The sequence below is a fragment of the Aythya fuligula genome, chromosome 1 (assembly GCF_009819795.1).
Source record: "Aythya fuligula isolate bAytFul2 chromosome 1, bAytFul2.pri, whole genome shotgun sequence".
Taxonomy (NCBI): domain Eukaryota; kingdom Metazoa; phylum Chordata; class Aves; order Anseriformes; family Anatidae; genus Aythya; species Aythya fuligula.
The window spans coordinates 115,077,781-115,094,802 of NC_045559.1; the positions used below are offsets into that span (position 1 = coordinate 115,077,781).

The following is a 17,022-nucleotide window of genomic DNA, read 5'->3' on the forward strand; positions in this document are numbered from 1 at the left end:
GAAGACTTGAGCAAGTCCAGCTGGAGGTCATTGAGATGGTCAAGGGATGGAACAGTTAACAACATGACCTGCAAGGAGAGGCTGAGGGAACAGAGCTTGGTTAGCCAGAAGAGGATCCTTTAGGGGGACATACCAGCAGTCTTCCCATATATATGTATGTATGTAAGGTTATATATAGCCAAGGGTTGTCTTCTTTTTTAATTGAGGTACAGAGTAAGAGAATTAAGAGATGGTGATCATAAATTGGAAGACAGGAAGTTATAACTGGATATAAGTAGAAAAAAGTATTTACTCCGAGGATACCTAAGCTTTCAAATACATTGCTAAGAGGTTGTGTACCTTCCATCCTTAGAAGTTTTCTGGACTTCACTAAAAAAAAAAAAAAAAAAGATACTAGATCTGAATTTCATGTTGACCCTGCTTTGAGCAGGATTTTGGATTAAAGAACTCTTGAGTTTACTTCCAAATTAAAAGATTCTAAGGTTGCCTTCTAGCATGTTAACTAACTCCCAAGATGGACACCATCTTCTGAATTTTGGGGCAATATTGAGGTATTCATCAGGTTTGAAAGACATCTTCCTTTGAAGAAATGAACATAGATCTTCAAAAGCAATGTACTTGCCACAGGCATTAGGGGGTCTGATCTGTTGCTGAAGGCATATGTTCCATTTTAAAACTATCATGCCTAGTGTTTCAAAGGCTTGATTCTGCAAATGTGTAAGAACACAACTTTATGGACCCTGAGTAATCTCATACTGAAATCAACAACTGACTGCCTGCTGCGTGGAATAAATTGGTCTTGAGACTGCACAGTCTGAGATCATAAAAGTTTCAGAGAGATATATTCCAGACAGACCAGTGACAGAAATGTTTATTCAAAATATCTTAACTAAGGTTTTCATTAATGAAAATATTTCAGATTTACCATAACAAATGATTTACTCTGATTATTTTTTTGCCTGTCTTTGTTGTTGGTTGTATCCAATTACTCTGCTTCCTGTGATTCATCCTCCTTATCCTCTAAATTAGCAGTTCCTGTGGAAGCAAAGAAGAAAAAAAAATGGAAAACTTAAAATAATAATATAAAATACTGGAAAATAACCCTAGTAACCTAAAACATAACTTTAGGATCACGCTGTCTACCACAATCCTCCTTCCCACTGCCTTTCACTGCCAATACTTGAACTTAACTGTTATACATTGTTTGTCAGCTGCCAGACAGACTCAGTACACACAGACTGACTGCCAGCCCGTCCATATGTAACTCTGGAATAGCCAAGGAATGTCTCCTATGTAGAGAAGTAGCACAGAAACATGGAGTAAGGATGGAACTGCTGTCTGGAAAAAAATGATGGTAATGGGACAGAGAAGGCAAACCTGCAAGAAACCAGATTTTGTTACATCTGCTCCTTACAGTTTGCATATTTTCTTCAAATCATTTTCTTTTACTATAACTTAATCTTGCTAAATATAAAGACGGGGAAGAATGTATAGCCTAAATAATTATGGCTGTAGACTTGTGCTGAAAAATATGTAAACTCCGACTCTTTAATTCTAGAAATAAAGAGCTGGAAAGACCTTCAAAAACACTTATCACATTGCTATGTTTTCATGCATTACAATATGCATCTGTACTGTCTCTGAGAGGGAGGCATTTGTCCTTAAAATATACAAAAAACAATAGGGATACCAGAACTACTTTATGGTAGTAGGCCAGAAAATTTGTTAGAATCGAGTTCAGTCAAAAATGACTATTTGAGTCCAAAAGACTTTGAGACAAACCAGGTTCAATGAACTTTTGCCAAATCCAAAGCAGAGCTATTCAGGAAACCTACTTAGATTTCTGCTGGATTTGATCCAAACCCGAGGATCCTGTAAGATATCAGTCCTACATACCAGATCAGCTAGTTGGCTAGTCTGCCCTTAGTTACAGGAACTCTATGCAATTTTCAAGTGAATAGTCTTTCAGATCTCTATGGATAGTGCTTTGCTTTAATCTATTGTAAAATGGATGGATAACAAATGGAGAAATTTATCTGATGTTTTCCTGCATCAGAAGCTTGTAAATGGTAACATTTAACAAATGCAAAAAGCATGGTTGGGTGGAATCTTATCAATTAAATATGAGCAAGCATAGCTTTTATGTTGCTTTTTAATAATTTTGTACAAAAATAGGCTTCTAAAGTCCCTGGTAGAAAACCTTAGCGTCCAAATGCCAAACCAATTTGCTCTGCAATAGGAACAATCAACCAGACACTAACTTTTGGCTATCCAAATCATAATGTAGAACAATAGTTAAGACTTGTTTCTTCAGATTTTTTTTGTCTGTGTTTCCTGAGAACAGGAACACACAGTTCCAGTCACGACAAAAAAGTGGTGTGCTCGAATCCCTGAATTCTCCAGGGTCAAAAATCTGCTCTCTCAGTTTTGTACAGAAAGAAGCTTGCAAGTGCAGTCACCTCTAAACTCAGATCTCCAAGCGCTGTCAACTCTACACGTGCAGATAATGCCACACTGCAATATCACAAATTTGTACTGTTAAGGTACAAATTGAATTTGATTACTCAAAAAACATTTATATCTTTAGAGAACTGGTCTCCTTACAAAGGGTGGAGCTTCCCACGTTCTCTTCAGCCTTAAAATGGGTCTTCCAGCAGGAGCAGCATGTCCTCAGCTCATTGACATGCACCATTTCCAAACCTGATTGCTCATTGCAGAATGAGCATGCAAGCCCCATTCTTCACCTTGGTCCTCCTGAGCTTCTTTGTTTTCTTCTTCCCCTCTGCTTCCTTCATCTTCCTCCTCTGCATGCTTTTCAGGTCTAAAAACTTCACTGGATACTTCATGAGAAGGCTCGTCATCCCTACCATCAGCGGTCTCATCAGTGACTGAAATATGAAAATTAAAAATACTGAAGAAAATTAATTCTTACAAATTTGCACTCACTGTTTTCATGCAGCAACTAATAACTGACTGAAGTCTGCAGTCTTCACTCACATGAGAAAACCCACAACATTTTCTGCAATTGTTCATAATGAAGTTTGTATTACAGGCCATGTAGACTAAAATGATTCACAGGCTTCCCAAGACAGTTGTTTCTTACTATGCCATGTGAGATAAAACTGACGTATATATATATTGTGCCAGTTATGAACAGACTTGGTAGTTTCCAATACTGAATATATGGTAAATAATAGGGAAAAAACATCTCACACTACTTGAAATTAAACCTGAAAAACATGGTTCCAGGGGATAGTCAAAGCACAGTTTCCAGCTGTCTGTCAGAACAAACCTGCATTTGCTGGCATTGTCTCCTCTCCCTCTACTGCTCCTTCTGTTTCTTCCACTGCTTCACCTGCTGCTGCTGCCGCCTCTGCTGCTGCTGGGGAGGCTTCACTGGGAGGTGTTTTTTTCACACTGGGTGTCCAGAGTGTTAATTCGGTAATTTCTGTTGCTTTCCATTTCAGTACAGCAGGTAACGAGGGTTCCTCTTCTTCTTCTTCCTCCCCTTTATCCTAAAAGACAACTCTTAAAATCCAGGATCTCATCTTACGGGTATTAAGGCAGTAGCTAAGATGATGTGTGCTTATGTACTAAGATTTCTTTACGTGGGCTCAAAATGGCAATAAGACAGACTTTTAAAGCACTGACAGCTGGAGGAACTTCAGCAGTTGCACATCTTGGAAGAGAACAACACTTTGAACCTTGATGAAGTCAGTTTATCAATACTACTGATCTGTGCTTTCCAGACTTCTTTTTTAAAGGTAAAATTTTAAAGGTAAAATCCCCTTCAAACAAAATGGCTGTGAGGGGCGTATTGACCATGTCTCCCCTTCTATGCCTGTCTACAGCACAGCAGTGGCAAATTAAGACCTGATGCTCTGTCTGGTAGATGCTCCACTGTCTTTCTCATACAGGAACAGAGGGGTAAAACAGCTCTTTCTGACTTTGTCTTTGATTATGGAAGACCTTGGAATGGATCTAGGTAAATTACTGCACAAAGCTTATGGTTTTGAACTTTGAAGATAAAATTTTTCAATTAAAAAAAAAAAAAAAAAAAAGCTTTATCAAAATCTGAAGGAGCATTAGCAAAAAAATCACTACCTGTATTGTAAGCTAACTTCTCTTAACGTGTTCTTTATTTTAAATGGGCCTTGATTTGTAGTTACTTCAAGGAAAACAAAAGGCAAAATCTTACTTTAATCTTACTTTAGTGACAGCACTGCTCCTTGCTCTACATAGTCACTGCAGTATTCATATGAGAAGAGATGACTTTTCCTGAGAGTAATGATTTTCAGAAGTTGGATGCTTAACCTTAGGTTCTTAAATTCGTATTTAAACTCCCACATTAATGGCCTAGTATTCCAAAATCAGGACATCCAACGATTCCCCATTGCCTGGGAATATTAGATACACATCGCATACTCATGCCAGCTGTTGCCAGGCACCGAAATACAAATCTGATACTTGATTAGAGGCTCCGTTGCTTTTAGCCAAAAAAGCAAAACAGTCTCTGTGTTTTGCAAATCTCTATCACTAATGACTTTTATTATTATTATTTTGTCCTGTCCTGGGAATATTTTTACGTTGTTTTACATAATATTTAAAAAATAACAATTTTGAAATTATTTAACTAGGACTTAGAGAATGGTATTTATGTACAGCTACATTTCGTGGTGGAAATATAGGAAGAGGTATCATTACAGCTGTCAGAACAAGCTGGCCTAAGAAAGCACCTGGAACAGAACCAGGGCTGCACATACTGCAGAATATGTATTTCTACTAATCACTCACTGCTCTTCCACCCACCAGAGAAGAGAGATTATGTCTCCTCCAGAGGCATAGTGTATCCAGCAGTACTTCCCAAAAAGCATCATTTCTACCACAGGAATATCATTCTGGTTCTTAAAGCTAGTAGCCAAGCACTATCGATAAAAAATTAGAGGTCCAAGGTGGAGAGACAGAAAAATAAAAAGTAAATATTGCTTGGAAAAGGTGAAATATACACAACAGAAGAAACTTGAAACTTAGTGAGATTATGTTATAAAAAAATCTCTAATGCAACAATTGTTTTAAGTATGTATTGGGAACTAATGTAACAGAGGTAGAAAACTCTGAGGTAAAATGTGGCATATTTTATTGAAATCAAAACGGTAATATTAATATATTTTTCTTACTTCTACAGCTATTTTGTATCATTTCAGTAAGAAAGTTCATGCTTGAAGGAGAAGGATAAAGAGGCTGTGATACCAGTCGCCCCCTATGATTAGTAGCTGTGAATATTAAGTTTCCAACAGGACCAGGACAATGACTGGACATGTTCCAAAATGAGAATCTTCTGGAAATTACCTTTTGCAGACATAGCATCAAGCAATTCAGAAATATAATAAGAAATGATTTTCATTGTTTTCTGGTGTGCAGAACAAAATGGAATACAGGTTAAATGTACAGACAGATTTAGGTTCTTTTGTGGTCTGAAACCACAGAAACCTAAAAATTTTGGGGTAGGTCCTGACTCTTCTCAGGTTTATGGTTTAAGCAGAAAGCATTTCTGTCTGCAAGCAAGGCAAAATCACACCTTTTAGTTGTCAAAGTTTGTATAGTAGAGAAGCTAAAGAAAAATGTAAAATGAAACCTTATTTAGTACTAAAGAAAGCATAAATTTCCACCTTTTTTGACTGGTTAGATATAAGATACTTTATCATCAGTATCTATAAGGCCTTTTATTAATTACTCAGCAGTATATTCAATTTACTGAGTTCTCTGATATTCAGTATAACTTTTGTTATTTCATTTACCTCTGCTGACTGAATGTATTCACCTTGCTGTTCACATCCAATATCAAAGACATATTTTCCTTGACCTACAGGCTGCACAGAGAGATACAAAAAGGTCAACAGAACTATCAAGTCCGTAAATTCTAAGCATAAAAATGTAAAATATGCTTTACTACAAAATTCATATAATAGTCAATGACAATATTGTACAAGTACCAGAGAGACATGGACATACTAGAAAAAGTCCAACACAAGATCACCAAGATGAACAAGGGACTGGAGCACCTCTCCTGTGAGAAAAGGCTGAGAGAGCTGGGACTGTACAGGCTGGAAAAGAGGAGGCTTAAGGGGATTTTTTCAATATCTATAAATACCTGAAGAGAAGGTGCAAAGGCTCTTTTCAGTAGTGCCCAGTGCCAGGACAAGAGGCAATGGACACAAACCAGAGCACAGGAGGCTCTGCCTAAATATCAGGAAAAACTTCTTTACTGTGAGTGTGCCAAGCACTGGCACAGGCTGCCCAGAGAGCTGTGGGGGCTCCTCCTTGGAGATTTCCAAAAGCTACCTGGGCATGGCCCTGGGCAGCCTGCTCTGGGTGGCCCTGCTTGGGCAGGGAGATGGACCAGATGACCTCCCTTCCCACCTTAGCCATTCTGTGATTCTGTAATACTGTTTAAAAGCAAAATCGCAGAAACTTGGCTTCCTGATCTGCAGATCAATGCAGTTTCATCTGCTACATTTATCGTACAAGAAATACTCCACACGAACATGAGCCTACCTTGTCATTTTAAATGCAAACAGATGATATTAAGACAATTCTATGCTAACTGTTCAAATGAATAGAGAATTTTCCAGCACACTTACATTTCCATTCAAAAACTTGCCCCTATATCTGTGGTTTAGGTGAATAAGTTCAGCTTCTCCTTCCTGGTTTCCATTTACCCAACCACCAACATACTTAGATCCAGTGTCTTTATACACATATGTACCTTGCCCATGCCTAAGGAGAAAAAAAAATCTTGCTTTATATTACCAAATAAAAAGAACGTAGTATGTTGTTATACATAAGGTATTAAGGCTTAATACCAACACCATCCAGTAACACTTGATTTGCTGCAGTCATCTACACTTTGAAAATAACCATCATATTGTAATGCTACTGGGTGACTTGAAACATCACTGTAAGAATGAAACAAACCTATCATTGTTAAACCATTCTCCAGCGTAGGTGTCTCCATTTGCATAGGTATATTCTCCATAGCCATGCTTCTGGTCATTCACCCAGCTTCCTTTAATGAGAACACATCAAAACTAGAGTGAGATGTGGTATATTTCATTGTGTTATATGGTGGCCAGTTTATAAAGCTATTATACATGGGTTTAGCTAATTTCTAAGTGAGTGGAAGATGCAACTTATTAGAGAAGGAAAAGAAAGCTATGACAGCATAATGATTGGCTACTAAAAAAAAAAATCCCACTTCCTCCCACTAAACACAAAAAATCTCAAATGAAAGGAAAACATGTCTATTAAACTCTAGGCGTATCTCATTTGTCTATCAACCAAAATACATTAAATCAAAGAAGTACTGATACTCCTTGGCAGAGAAAAGTTTAATTTATCATGTATCTGACAAATGGGTGAGAACCCCAACAGACAACGAGAAAAGCCATCAGTGGATGTAACAGAGTAGACAACAGCTCCACGTGCAAGATTATCCAATAACTTTCCACCTTTTGATCTGGGTATGTGTGTAAGAGCAATTCTCATTTAGGGACTAAAAAAAAGTTTGAATGTTCTCACTTGAGATGGTTTTGTTCCTCTATTCAGATACTGTCTTTGCTCTTTGCTGCCAAGGAAAGACTTCCCCATACACAGAATTTCCAGGTTCTGTTATCTGTCTTGGAAGTTCTGCCTTGTGATTCCCTGCTCATTTACCTCCTTCTCACAATAATCCACATAAATCCCCATAAATAATTTTTTAAAAAAACACTGTTCTCAGAGCTTGTGAAAAAGAGATAAAAGGAAAATGTTACATAGCAAATTTATCTTCTTAAAATAATACACTCTTCACCATCTCCTAGTATTCTGGGGGCTGCAGAAACGTGTCTTTCAGTTACAGAAATCCTTGCAACTGCATTCTGTGTTTTACCTTCATATTTTGATCCATCTGGGTAAAAGAAAACACCGTGGCCGTGCTTTTTGTTTTGAAGATACTGTCCAATGTAGCGAGCACCATTTTTAAATCTGTACGTCCCCTGAAACATATTGGGCATAGATACAATACGTGTCAGTTCTCGCTCTTGTTTCGATAGTGACCAGACTAACAGTACTGTGGAAACGTGAGGCAAACGCTGTCTTCGGTGATTCTGCCTCCACCCTACCTGTCCGTTCCTCAAACTGTGCTCATATTCCCCATCGTACGTATCACCGTTGGGTAGCTGTGCTTTCCCACGTCCATGTCGTTCCCCGGCTGAATTGCGCTCACCATCATACTCCTGATGAAACGTGATAACATACAGGTTTGTGAGGGACAGCCCTGCCACCACACACACCGCTCAAGACCCCATGACCCCACCACCCGCCCTTTCCTTTATCTCCCGATCCTCCCGCACCCCTAAATCGGCCTCGGCCTCCTCGGCCTCGCTGTCCTCGGTCCCCTCGGACTCGGTCTCGGTCTCGGTCTCCTCGGTCTCGCTTTCCTCGGCCTCCCCCTCGGAGCTCGGGTCCGACATCTTGCGGCCGCGGCGCCGCCGTCACCCCGGCAACCGCGGCGCGGGGCGGGGGGGGGGGGGTGCGCTCCGCCGCCATGTTGCTGCCGTGGCAACGGGCGGGGGCGCGCTGCTGTCCCGGGTGCTGAGGGGCGGCGGGGCAGGGGATTGCTGAGTGAATAAAGGATTAGTTTGTCATTCCCTGCTCTGTGCTTCTTCCCTTTGCCTGGGCGGGGTGGGTTTGCCTGTTTTGTGCTTCTTTTGTTTACCTAAGGGTTGTGAAAGCGGCTGGTGAGCTCAGATCTTTCCCCGTGCATGGATCCCTGTGGGTGGATCCCACTGTAAACACACTTCCTCGGGTGAAGCCCAACAGCCTTCAGCCCCAAGATCAGAAATCCCTCAGGATTTCAGCAGCCGGCTTGGCAGGACGCTTCAGCCGGCACAGTGAGACAAAGGACCTTGGTGTGCTGGGACACGCGTGGGCTGCCCATGGCGCTGCTGCTGGTGGTCAGGCTCTGTATTTCAGGGCACTTGGGACAAACTCTCTCTTCTTTTCTATGCAAAGCACAGCAGAGCCATCTGGATGGCTTCCCATCCCAATATGAGTACAGCTAAATGAATGTAGGGAGGCAAGAACAAGGCTCTCATAGAAGGGAGTGGCTCACAAGGAAGAGGAGAGGGTTGGTACACCATGGCCACCAAAGCTCCTTGGCCAAAGGGAGTAACGTGTCACTCCATCATGGCTCGTGCCTGCTTACTACAGCTGCCAAGGACAGGTTGCCTTGCTAAATGCAAGGGGTACTTCACTTCTTTGCCAAGTGGCAGTGCTTTCTGCCTGCTCCACAGAGCTTGCAGGAGCCTGGTGGCACTGGGGGCCTGCCAGTGATAGCAGGGCTCCTGCACAGGGTGACCTCCTGAGGTCCCTCCCAATCTCAGCCATCCTGGGATTCTGTGGCACAGGCAAATCACTTCACTGTCATTTTGTGAGGTGATTTAATGGCTAAGGTTTCGCAACAGGAGCCACATGAGGGTGCGCGTGGTGAAAAGCAGCTAGCTAGCTAAGCACTGGGCAGAGGTGGCGAGGTGTCTGAGGTAGGCAGCAAAAGGAGTGGCAGGTGGTTGGCAAATGTGTTGGAGGTCACTTTATAGTGTAGGTCAAAGATTTACCACCCAAAATAGAAGAAAAACAAGACCTCTATACAAAGATATGCCATATATCCAGGTCATTTTGCTGGTTTTTACAGATAGGAATCTAAACAGCCAATATCAAGGTGTGTCTCTTTTGTAGCATGTACTTCTTCTGGTTTTAAGCTGGGCAAAGATGAAAAAGGCATCCTGTTCTTAGCTAGTAGGAACCCAGTGGGCTCCCCAGTTAGCACTCAGTCGTTAATTGGAGAGTGCTTTCTGTCTGAAATATTTAAGAGCACTGAAATTACTTTTTGTTAGCTGGCAGAGCATTATAACACAGCTATATTTTTTATTAACTCAAAATCGTGTGGTTATTTCTGTTTCATCCACTTCCCCAGCATTTGACGAGGGAAGTCTGATTTGCATAATGGCTGCAGTGTTAATAGGTAACTGCAGAGTATGTAAATTACTACTCTAATTGCTTACCTCCTGCACAATTGGATCCAAGTACACTTTCCTGAAGCACTGGTGTTTTCTCCTTTATCACTCTTGATACCTAAGTTTCTTCTTTCACCTAAGGAAGGCTAAATGCCTTTATCTACAATAAGGTAATGTCTCTAACTACAAAAGCACTTAGTCTGTGAGTGGCACGTTAGCTGTAAGCAGACACTGTGACTCAGAGCTATAAGGGAAAACATGTTTGGGATGCCTATAGAGGTGTGCCCTGCTCAACCCAATGACAGAAATAACCGGATGTGTGTTGTAGCTTCAAAGTTCACGTAGCCAAGGGGACAGCTGTGACACACACAGGAAGCAGCGACAAGCTGTCAAATACACTCCCCTTCACTGTCACTAAATGTTCTTGCTGGATGCCTGGTTTCAGAGCCGTGAAGGAGGAAAGGATCTGAGGGAAAAAAAGAGTTCACTTGGCTTGTGAACCAGACAGGAGCTCTTTCCTTATAATTTCTCTAGAAATGGCAGATAGCACAAGCATCTGCATTGCAGGATCACACAGCTGATCTCAAGCACCATTTGAAGTTTTCTACAGCTAGCTGTCCTGTGAGGACAACTACAGCTTGTACGAATGCACATAATGACAAGGAGGGTATATTTTGTAGCTTCTGTTCTTCCAGCTGCATTTTGGTGTATTTCAAAGTCAGATGAAAGTTAAGCTCTAAGTATGAAACTCTTTAAAAAAGGGCTACTACCATCCTTATTTTCTTGTTCTTTTCCCTTTTCTGTCAAAAGACTGACATAATACTGTCAATGGTCTTAAGGTCTTGCTGATCTTGGACCTCTGGAGAGGGAGCCCCAGGGAAGAAACCCCTGAGGCTGTTGCTGCCAGAGATGTTTGCAAACAGGGAGAGGCAGCAACACAGCAAAGCAAGAAGCTGTGAGGCACAGGACCCTATCAAGTGCCTCTGGCAGGAGAGGACAGCCTTGGCTTTCCCTTTAACCTGCTTTGCAGTCCTCCTTTTGAATTTAGCCAGTGCCCTATGGGGAGGAATGGCCAAAATGCACGCGTAAGGCCTTGCTGTGCTCCTGCCTGTCTTTGGACTTTATTCTCAGTTAGGAGAGGGGAGACTCTGGGCAGTGCAGGGACTTGGGGAGGAAAATTTTGTGCCAGGCCTGGCCTCAAGGGCTCAATTCCAGCATGGGCTGAGCTATGAAACCACAACGAGCGTCAGAAATGACGGTATGTGTTACCTCTGATGTGGTAAAGGCGGCGTGCTCGCAGATTCATGCTGGGCGTGCTTCGTTTTCTCTGCCCGCTGGGAGCTGCCTCTCCCACCCCCTGTCCTGCCAGGCGTCCTTTCCCCAGAGGCAAGCAACGCACTGTCAGTCTGCTTTTCTCCACCCAGCCAGGGACATGGCTCCAGGGGCTCTTCATTTCAAATCCTGCCATCAAAATAAACAGGGAGAGTGGGGGTAGCTTCCCTGGTTGCTAGTTTCAAAAGTTGCTGTCTTCGCTTTCCTGATAAACTGAGATTCTCAGGTCCATGCCTGGGGGTGCTAAGTCACTTGGAGTTGTGCTCTGGGCTAAATTACAGCTGCAAGTGACAAGTTATTTCTCTTGTTAGGGGAGGGGAGGCCCAGGCAAGATTATGGCTTTTGCCAGTTATTTAAAGAACAGAAATCTGCAGGGAAATACTTTGTTATTCCATAAAATATCTTCATTTACATCCTTCTCCTTTTAAAAGGCCAAACCACAGTCTGGTATATGGCATGGTCAGTGTCATCTACTTGCAGACTGTAACCTGGAGTTGTCAGAAAAACTTAATGAAATCAGCTCACTTCCTCCTGAAACTGAAATATAAAGCAGGTTGACTTCATCAGCCTTTCAGAGGAAAATTGTGGGGTTAGGGAATTAAAATAATATCTTAAGGGGAGTTCTTGTTTCAGAATATACATTTCAGGTCTTTTTATTATTCTGCCATACATACTGTCAGACGCAATTAAAGAATTCAGAATATTCTGAACAGAATATTTTCGTAGGTTATGGGAGCAAAGAGTGGACAAAGTAGAATTTGCTGTCATTAACTTCTATATATTTTTTTTCTCTCCAAATTAGAATGAATCCAGATTCGGAACTGTCAAAGTCCTTTGCAAAATGGGAACTTCTCTCCATACAGCTCTGTTTTAAGCCCTTTACAGGCCAAATGAAAGCTGCTGCTTAGTTTGTTTGCATGCCAAGCAAAGATAGCCTCTTTCTGTGCTTACAAGCAAGCCAGAAAAACAAGTAAATGACCTTTCTAGCCACTCGGTTCACAACTGCCTCCTCCCACCCAGTACACGTAACATTGGGATATCCTGAAAGCCAGATGATAAGGAAAGAAAAGGTTGTATGAAGGCTATTGTTGAAATACTGGCAGTACTTCTTTGTGTCCTGGCTAAATTTAACCCTTCAGCTCCCTCCTGTAAAATGGCCAAGGAAGAGCGCGCTGTTGTATTTATACCCATATTTATACTGCCTCCCATTTCTCTGACCTTACTGCTAATTTTGAAGTATGGAGTACAATCTATTTCTCAGACATATTGGAAAATTTTCAAATTTTTCTTTTTCTTTCAGGTTTTCCTTTCCAATTAAGTGCAATTGGGATGCATACCTCTGCTACTCCATTTAGGAAATTATTGCTAATGTCTTTTCCCAAGCCTTTTAAGACAGTCAGCGTTGCTACTTCTACCAAGAAAGCAGTTGGCATTCATGAGATAAAACGTAACTTTTGGTCAAGTAGAAGAATAAAGCAGTGTTAATATTAAGTTTTTCTCTGCAAATGAGTTTGTTTATTTAAGGAAACAAACAAAAAACAACCAACTAAACCAAAATGAAACCGCAAACCTAAGCCTCTTGTTTATGCACAGTTTATAATGACATAAAGATAAAGCAGCCCAATCCTTTTTTTTTTTACTTTTTTTTTTTCTTTTTTTTTTTTTTTCCCCAAACATCTGAAGTTCTAATCTGGTATCTCAGAATGAATTCAACAGAGAAGAATGAAATGATTGAGGTAGATGGGACTACTTGGCTGCCTCCTCATTCCTGTCAGCTTGGATACCTCCATATTTTATCTTCTTATTCATGACTTTCAAGGTGATTGCTTTAGTGTAGGCTCTCCTCTAGTCTGCTTTCTATTATACCATGGTATTTGTAACTGTTCTGGTATTTGATTTCTATCTCAAAATGCCACTGTCCTCCATTCTCATATGACTACTCTCCAGTGATCAAATCCACAACCAAGGGAAATGAAATCTATCAGTAGCCTACCTCCCTGGTTTAATCTGCTTACTCCTCAGTAATTGTTTCTATAGCTACTTCTTGCACATCCACTCAGCCCTCTGGCCAATTTAGGAAGGGTAGAAATAAATGTAAAGTAACAAAAGAAAGTCTCCTGTTTCCTGATGGAAGCAGAATGAATTCTTCAAGATAAGATCCTCAGAATAAATGTTTTTCTTTTGTAATGTTAGATGGTATATCTCTTGGTTTGCATATTCCATTTATAATAAAACTGCTTGATTATATGTATTAATTCGGCATTGTCAGTACATTCTTGACCATTTTTTTCTGTGAGCAGGTGGCTGAAGGTACAATAGAGCTGTTTGGTCTCTATCCAGCAATCTTACATCCTAACTACAGGGCCACAGATCATCCCCATAACAACAGGACATATGCAGTAGATTTGCCTGGGACTTCATCCAGTAGGTCTTACCCTAATAGACACCCATGTTGCTATAAATGCTTTTTTTACAGGTCCTTCTTTAGAAAATATGAGGTGATTTCACAGTTCCACTCTCCACCCTTCTGGAAAGCCCCCACAAGTGTCAAAGTAGCGTCCTACCAGCAAGACTGACCCAATTTTTCTGATTCTGAACTGACAGGCAATTCTTGGGCTTCAAATAAATGCCATATTCCTAAATGTCTCCCACAATTGCAGCAATATCTGTCTTTAGCTAGGAGTCATGGTGACAGTTTTACTGCCACCTCCATGTTCTACTGGCTACAGATTTTCTTTGTAAGCAGCCTTTAGTACCCAGGTACTGACCTGAAAGGGTCAGTTAGGGGAAAGGCTGTGCTGGCACCGTGGTCCTGTCTGCCCGTCTCTTTTCCCGAAGACAACTCCTGGTGTTTCTCACTAGCTTTGTTGCGAGCTAGATGTGGTGATAAGTACCGGTCTGGAAACCGTGTAGTCATACTATCGTGGCACCATGCCAGAGCTAAAAATTCCCATCAGCAGGCAGGACACGCTGTGCCAACTCAGCTCTACAGCTCCCAGCCCAAAGCTGGCCTACCTCCAGCCCTGTCTGAGGATGGCTGAAACGGGGCTCTACCTGTCTGCTCCCGTCCATACAGACACATCCTTCACAGCCTCTTTCTTTTTTGTCTCTTTGGGTATATATATACGTATATATATTTGTTTGCCAAAGCCTGATATAGCCAGGCTATATTTGGATTGCACCCAAGCGCTGATGTGAATTGCTTATACAATATCCCAGCTGCTCTGTTGGGAAAACAAAGATGCAAAACCAATAAAGGCAACTAAAAGCCATGATTATACCAGTCCAGGGAATTCTGCTACTTGCGTGGAATAATGTCTGAGTAAATATTACTTCCTATATAGTAAAATGCTATCTAAAACCCATTATTATGTAAAGAAGTTATGAACTTTTCAGATCCCCTAAGACAAAGAGGTCTCTTGGTGGCTATACAGATTAGCCTTTCCCATCTGTGCAACCAGGAATCATAAAATATGCTCATGAAATTTGCTGGAAAGAAAATAAATACATTAATCAGCTAAAGGATGCAATAGTTTGTATTCAGACCTCAGTTCAGCCGACGTCACCTGTGCAGCAAACAAAAGACTATGCTGACATCCATTGACTTCAAAGTGTTTTGTGAAGTCGGGACTGGAGATGTTAAAAGCACCACTCTTGTTCAGCAGAAATACAATCTAGCTGTCCACTGGGAAATTAGGTTATATTTTCAGAAAGAAGTGCCAGCAGAGGTGTAAGTAAGCATCTGTCGGTGCATATACCTTTACTTTTGTTTGGTTTGGCAGAAAAAAAGCACGCCCTTTCCTATTTCTTTTACTATGAATGTTGCCAGAGGCTTAAAAAGCCAAGCTGCTGCCACAATTGCTACCAATACAACTATTTTCTGGACCATATCCCTCATTTGTGTTTTCTTCTAGAAAGGAACTGGCAAAACTCCCTTTCTGTTCTTTTCTGCGAGGCTCTAGATCATATACGCTATTTTTAAAAATGTTTTTTGTGCCTTACTTTTTAACCACTCCCTCCAGGCCATACATTTCTGTCTGTCTCCAGCTGATGTCTGGCCCTGCTTTGCTGCTCCCCACCAGCACTCTGTTGCACAAGCAGCAGCACAAAGCTCCCGTCACCCATTACATGCATATTCTTACCCTTTTTTGTAGGCTTCTGTCAACTTTAGCTGCTAGTGACCAGTGCTGGCACAGCAGAAAGCACCTGTGCCAAGTGTAGCAGCCAGCAGGACTGGGAGAGTACCTGTATTTTAATGGGAAATGCAGTTTCTACTTTAAGTAGGAAAAATACAAGGTTTTTTATGTTGTTTGGCTTGTGCTTTTTGCAAGTTGCTTGTAATGGAAGACAGAAAGATACTTAAGCAAGGCTAAATTCTTTAAGGAATTAAAAAGAGCCAAGCCAAAATACATTTTAAAAATATGAGGATCCTGCACGATGGTGGTAGTTGCCATGATAATTCGGGGCGACTAGCCATGTACACAAACAAATGCACCATGATGGGTCTGACCTCCTCTGCTGTAAGGAGGTAAATCTTCATTTTGTGTGTGTGCTGATTGGAGTAACTGCTGCCTGGATGCCTTCCTGTTCTGGTGCAAAGGTGCAGCGACATGATTCATGCAAGCCGCTTCCTGGGGAGCATTCGCTTTCTATTTTTTTCTCTGCCGAAGAGCTGTTCCAGCAGAAATGCCAAGCATCAGCATACCCAGATGTTCTGCTCTGGCTGTAATTACCCCCTCTACACCTGATGCTCGCCTGTGCCATTCCACCTCAGGGCACAAATGCCCGCTTAGTAAGACAATGGCATTTCCATGGCACACCTGCACAGAATTAGGAGGCCTGAAGTCCTTCCTTGGTCCAGTTCATGGTGGTAAATGTGGAGGGCAACTGTAGACACAGACACCAAAACATTGGATGAAATTACGGTTTGCTTTATTGTGCACGATGGTCCATGCTGTGCTAATGCAGGACTTTTAGATGCTGAGCCGCAAGCTTTTGCTTTCATCTCTGAATCAAGATCGGCGAATTAGAAGAATTATCATCATCAAGAATGTTGGCTTTTAAAGGAGGAACTTTGCAGCATTTGGGGGAGAAGAAGGCAAGTTTTTTCCTATGTGTGTGTTGTTTTTTTGAACCTCAGCTTCAGGACTCACAGATCACAGCTAGATAGCCGTGAGCCTGAGCAGGAGCCAACATCTGCTGGCGACAAGCAGGAAAGCAGCAGGAAAGCAGCACCCAGAGGCATTTGAAATGGTGCAGTGTAACCCTGAGACCCTTGCCCTCGCTATTTGAAGGGAGAAAGGCTGGGCTGCCCAGCGATGAAACCACCAGAGCAGGGGCGAGCTTCCCACCCCTGCAAGCCGGGGACGGCACATCACACGGACCTTCCTCCATGCTTTCCCTTCCCTCTCCTCAGACCAAACCCCAAAACCCGGCGGCAGCCCCACATTTTCCCCGTCAGTTTCCCGAACCAGCCTGCCCCGGGGGGTTGGGGGGGGGCTCCATTTCCCCCTCAGGGCCCTGAGCGGGGCCCGGAGCCGAGCCGAGCCGAGCCGGGCCGTGCCCGCCCTGCCGCCGCGGGGCGCTCAGCTCCCCCCGGCATGGCTGGGCTCGGCTCGGAGCTCCGGGGAGGGGCCCG

The 17,022-nt window shown here is 42.2% G+C and overlaps 1 protein-coding gene across 1 annotated transcript; it reads right to left on the bottom strand.

Annotated features, from left to right (window-relative positions):
• Positions 1-982: 982 nt before the first annotated feature.
• On the bottom strand, positions 983-8,510 carry RSPH1 (radial spoke head component 1). The gene is made up of 9 exons (XM_032196978.1): positions 8,391-8,510; positions 8,160-8,273; positions 7,928-8,033; positions 6,976-7,066; positions 6,642-6,777; positions 5,799-5,870; positions 3,293-3,515; positions 2,745-2,888; positions 983-1,035 (listed from the first exon to the last, which is right to left on the bottom strand). Exons 1-9 carry the CDS (start codon positions 8,508-8,510, stop codon positions 986-988), a joined length of 1,056 nt encoding a protein of 351 aa, XP_032052869.1. The 3' UTR covers positions 983-985.
• Between the last annotated feature and the right edge of the window lie 8,512 nt (positions 8,511-17,022).

Bases quoted from the DNA above. Each gene is read 5' to 3' on its own strand.
- RSPH1 (XM_032196978.1), bottom strand. From the start codon at position 8,510: ATGTCGGACCCGAGCTCCGAGGGGGAGGCCGAGGAAAGCGAGACCGAG. The intron at 8,274-8,390 runs GTGCGGGAGGAT...ACGTTTCATCAG, and splicing joins AGGCCGAGGCCGATTTAGGG to GAGTATGATGGTGAGCGCAA. The intron at 1,036-2,744 runs GTGAAGAATGGG...TTGCTTCCACAG, and splicing joins AGAAGCTCAGGAGGACCAAG to GAACTGCTAATTTAGAGGAT.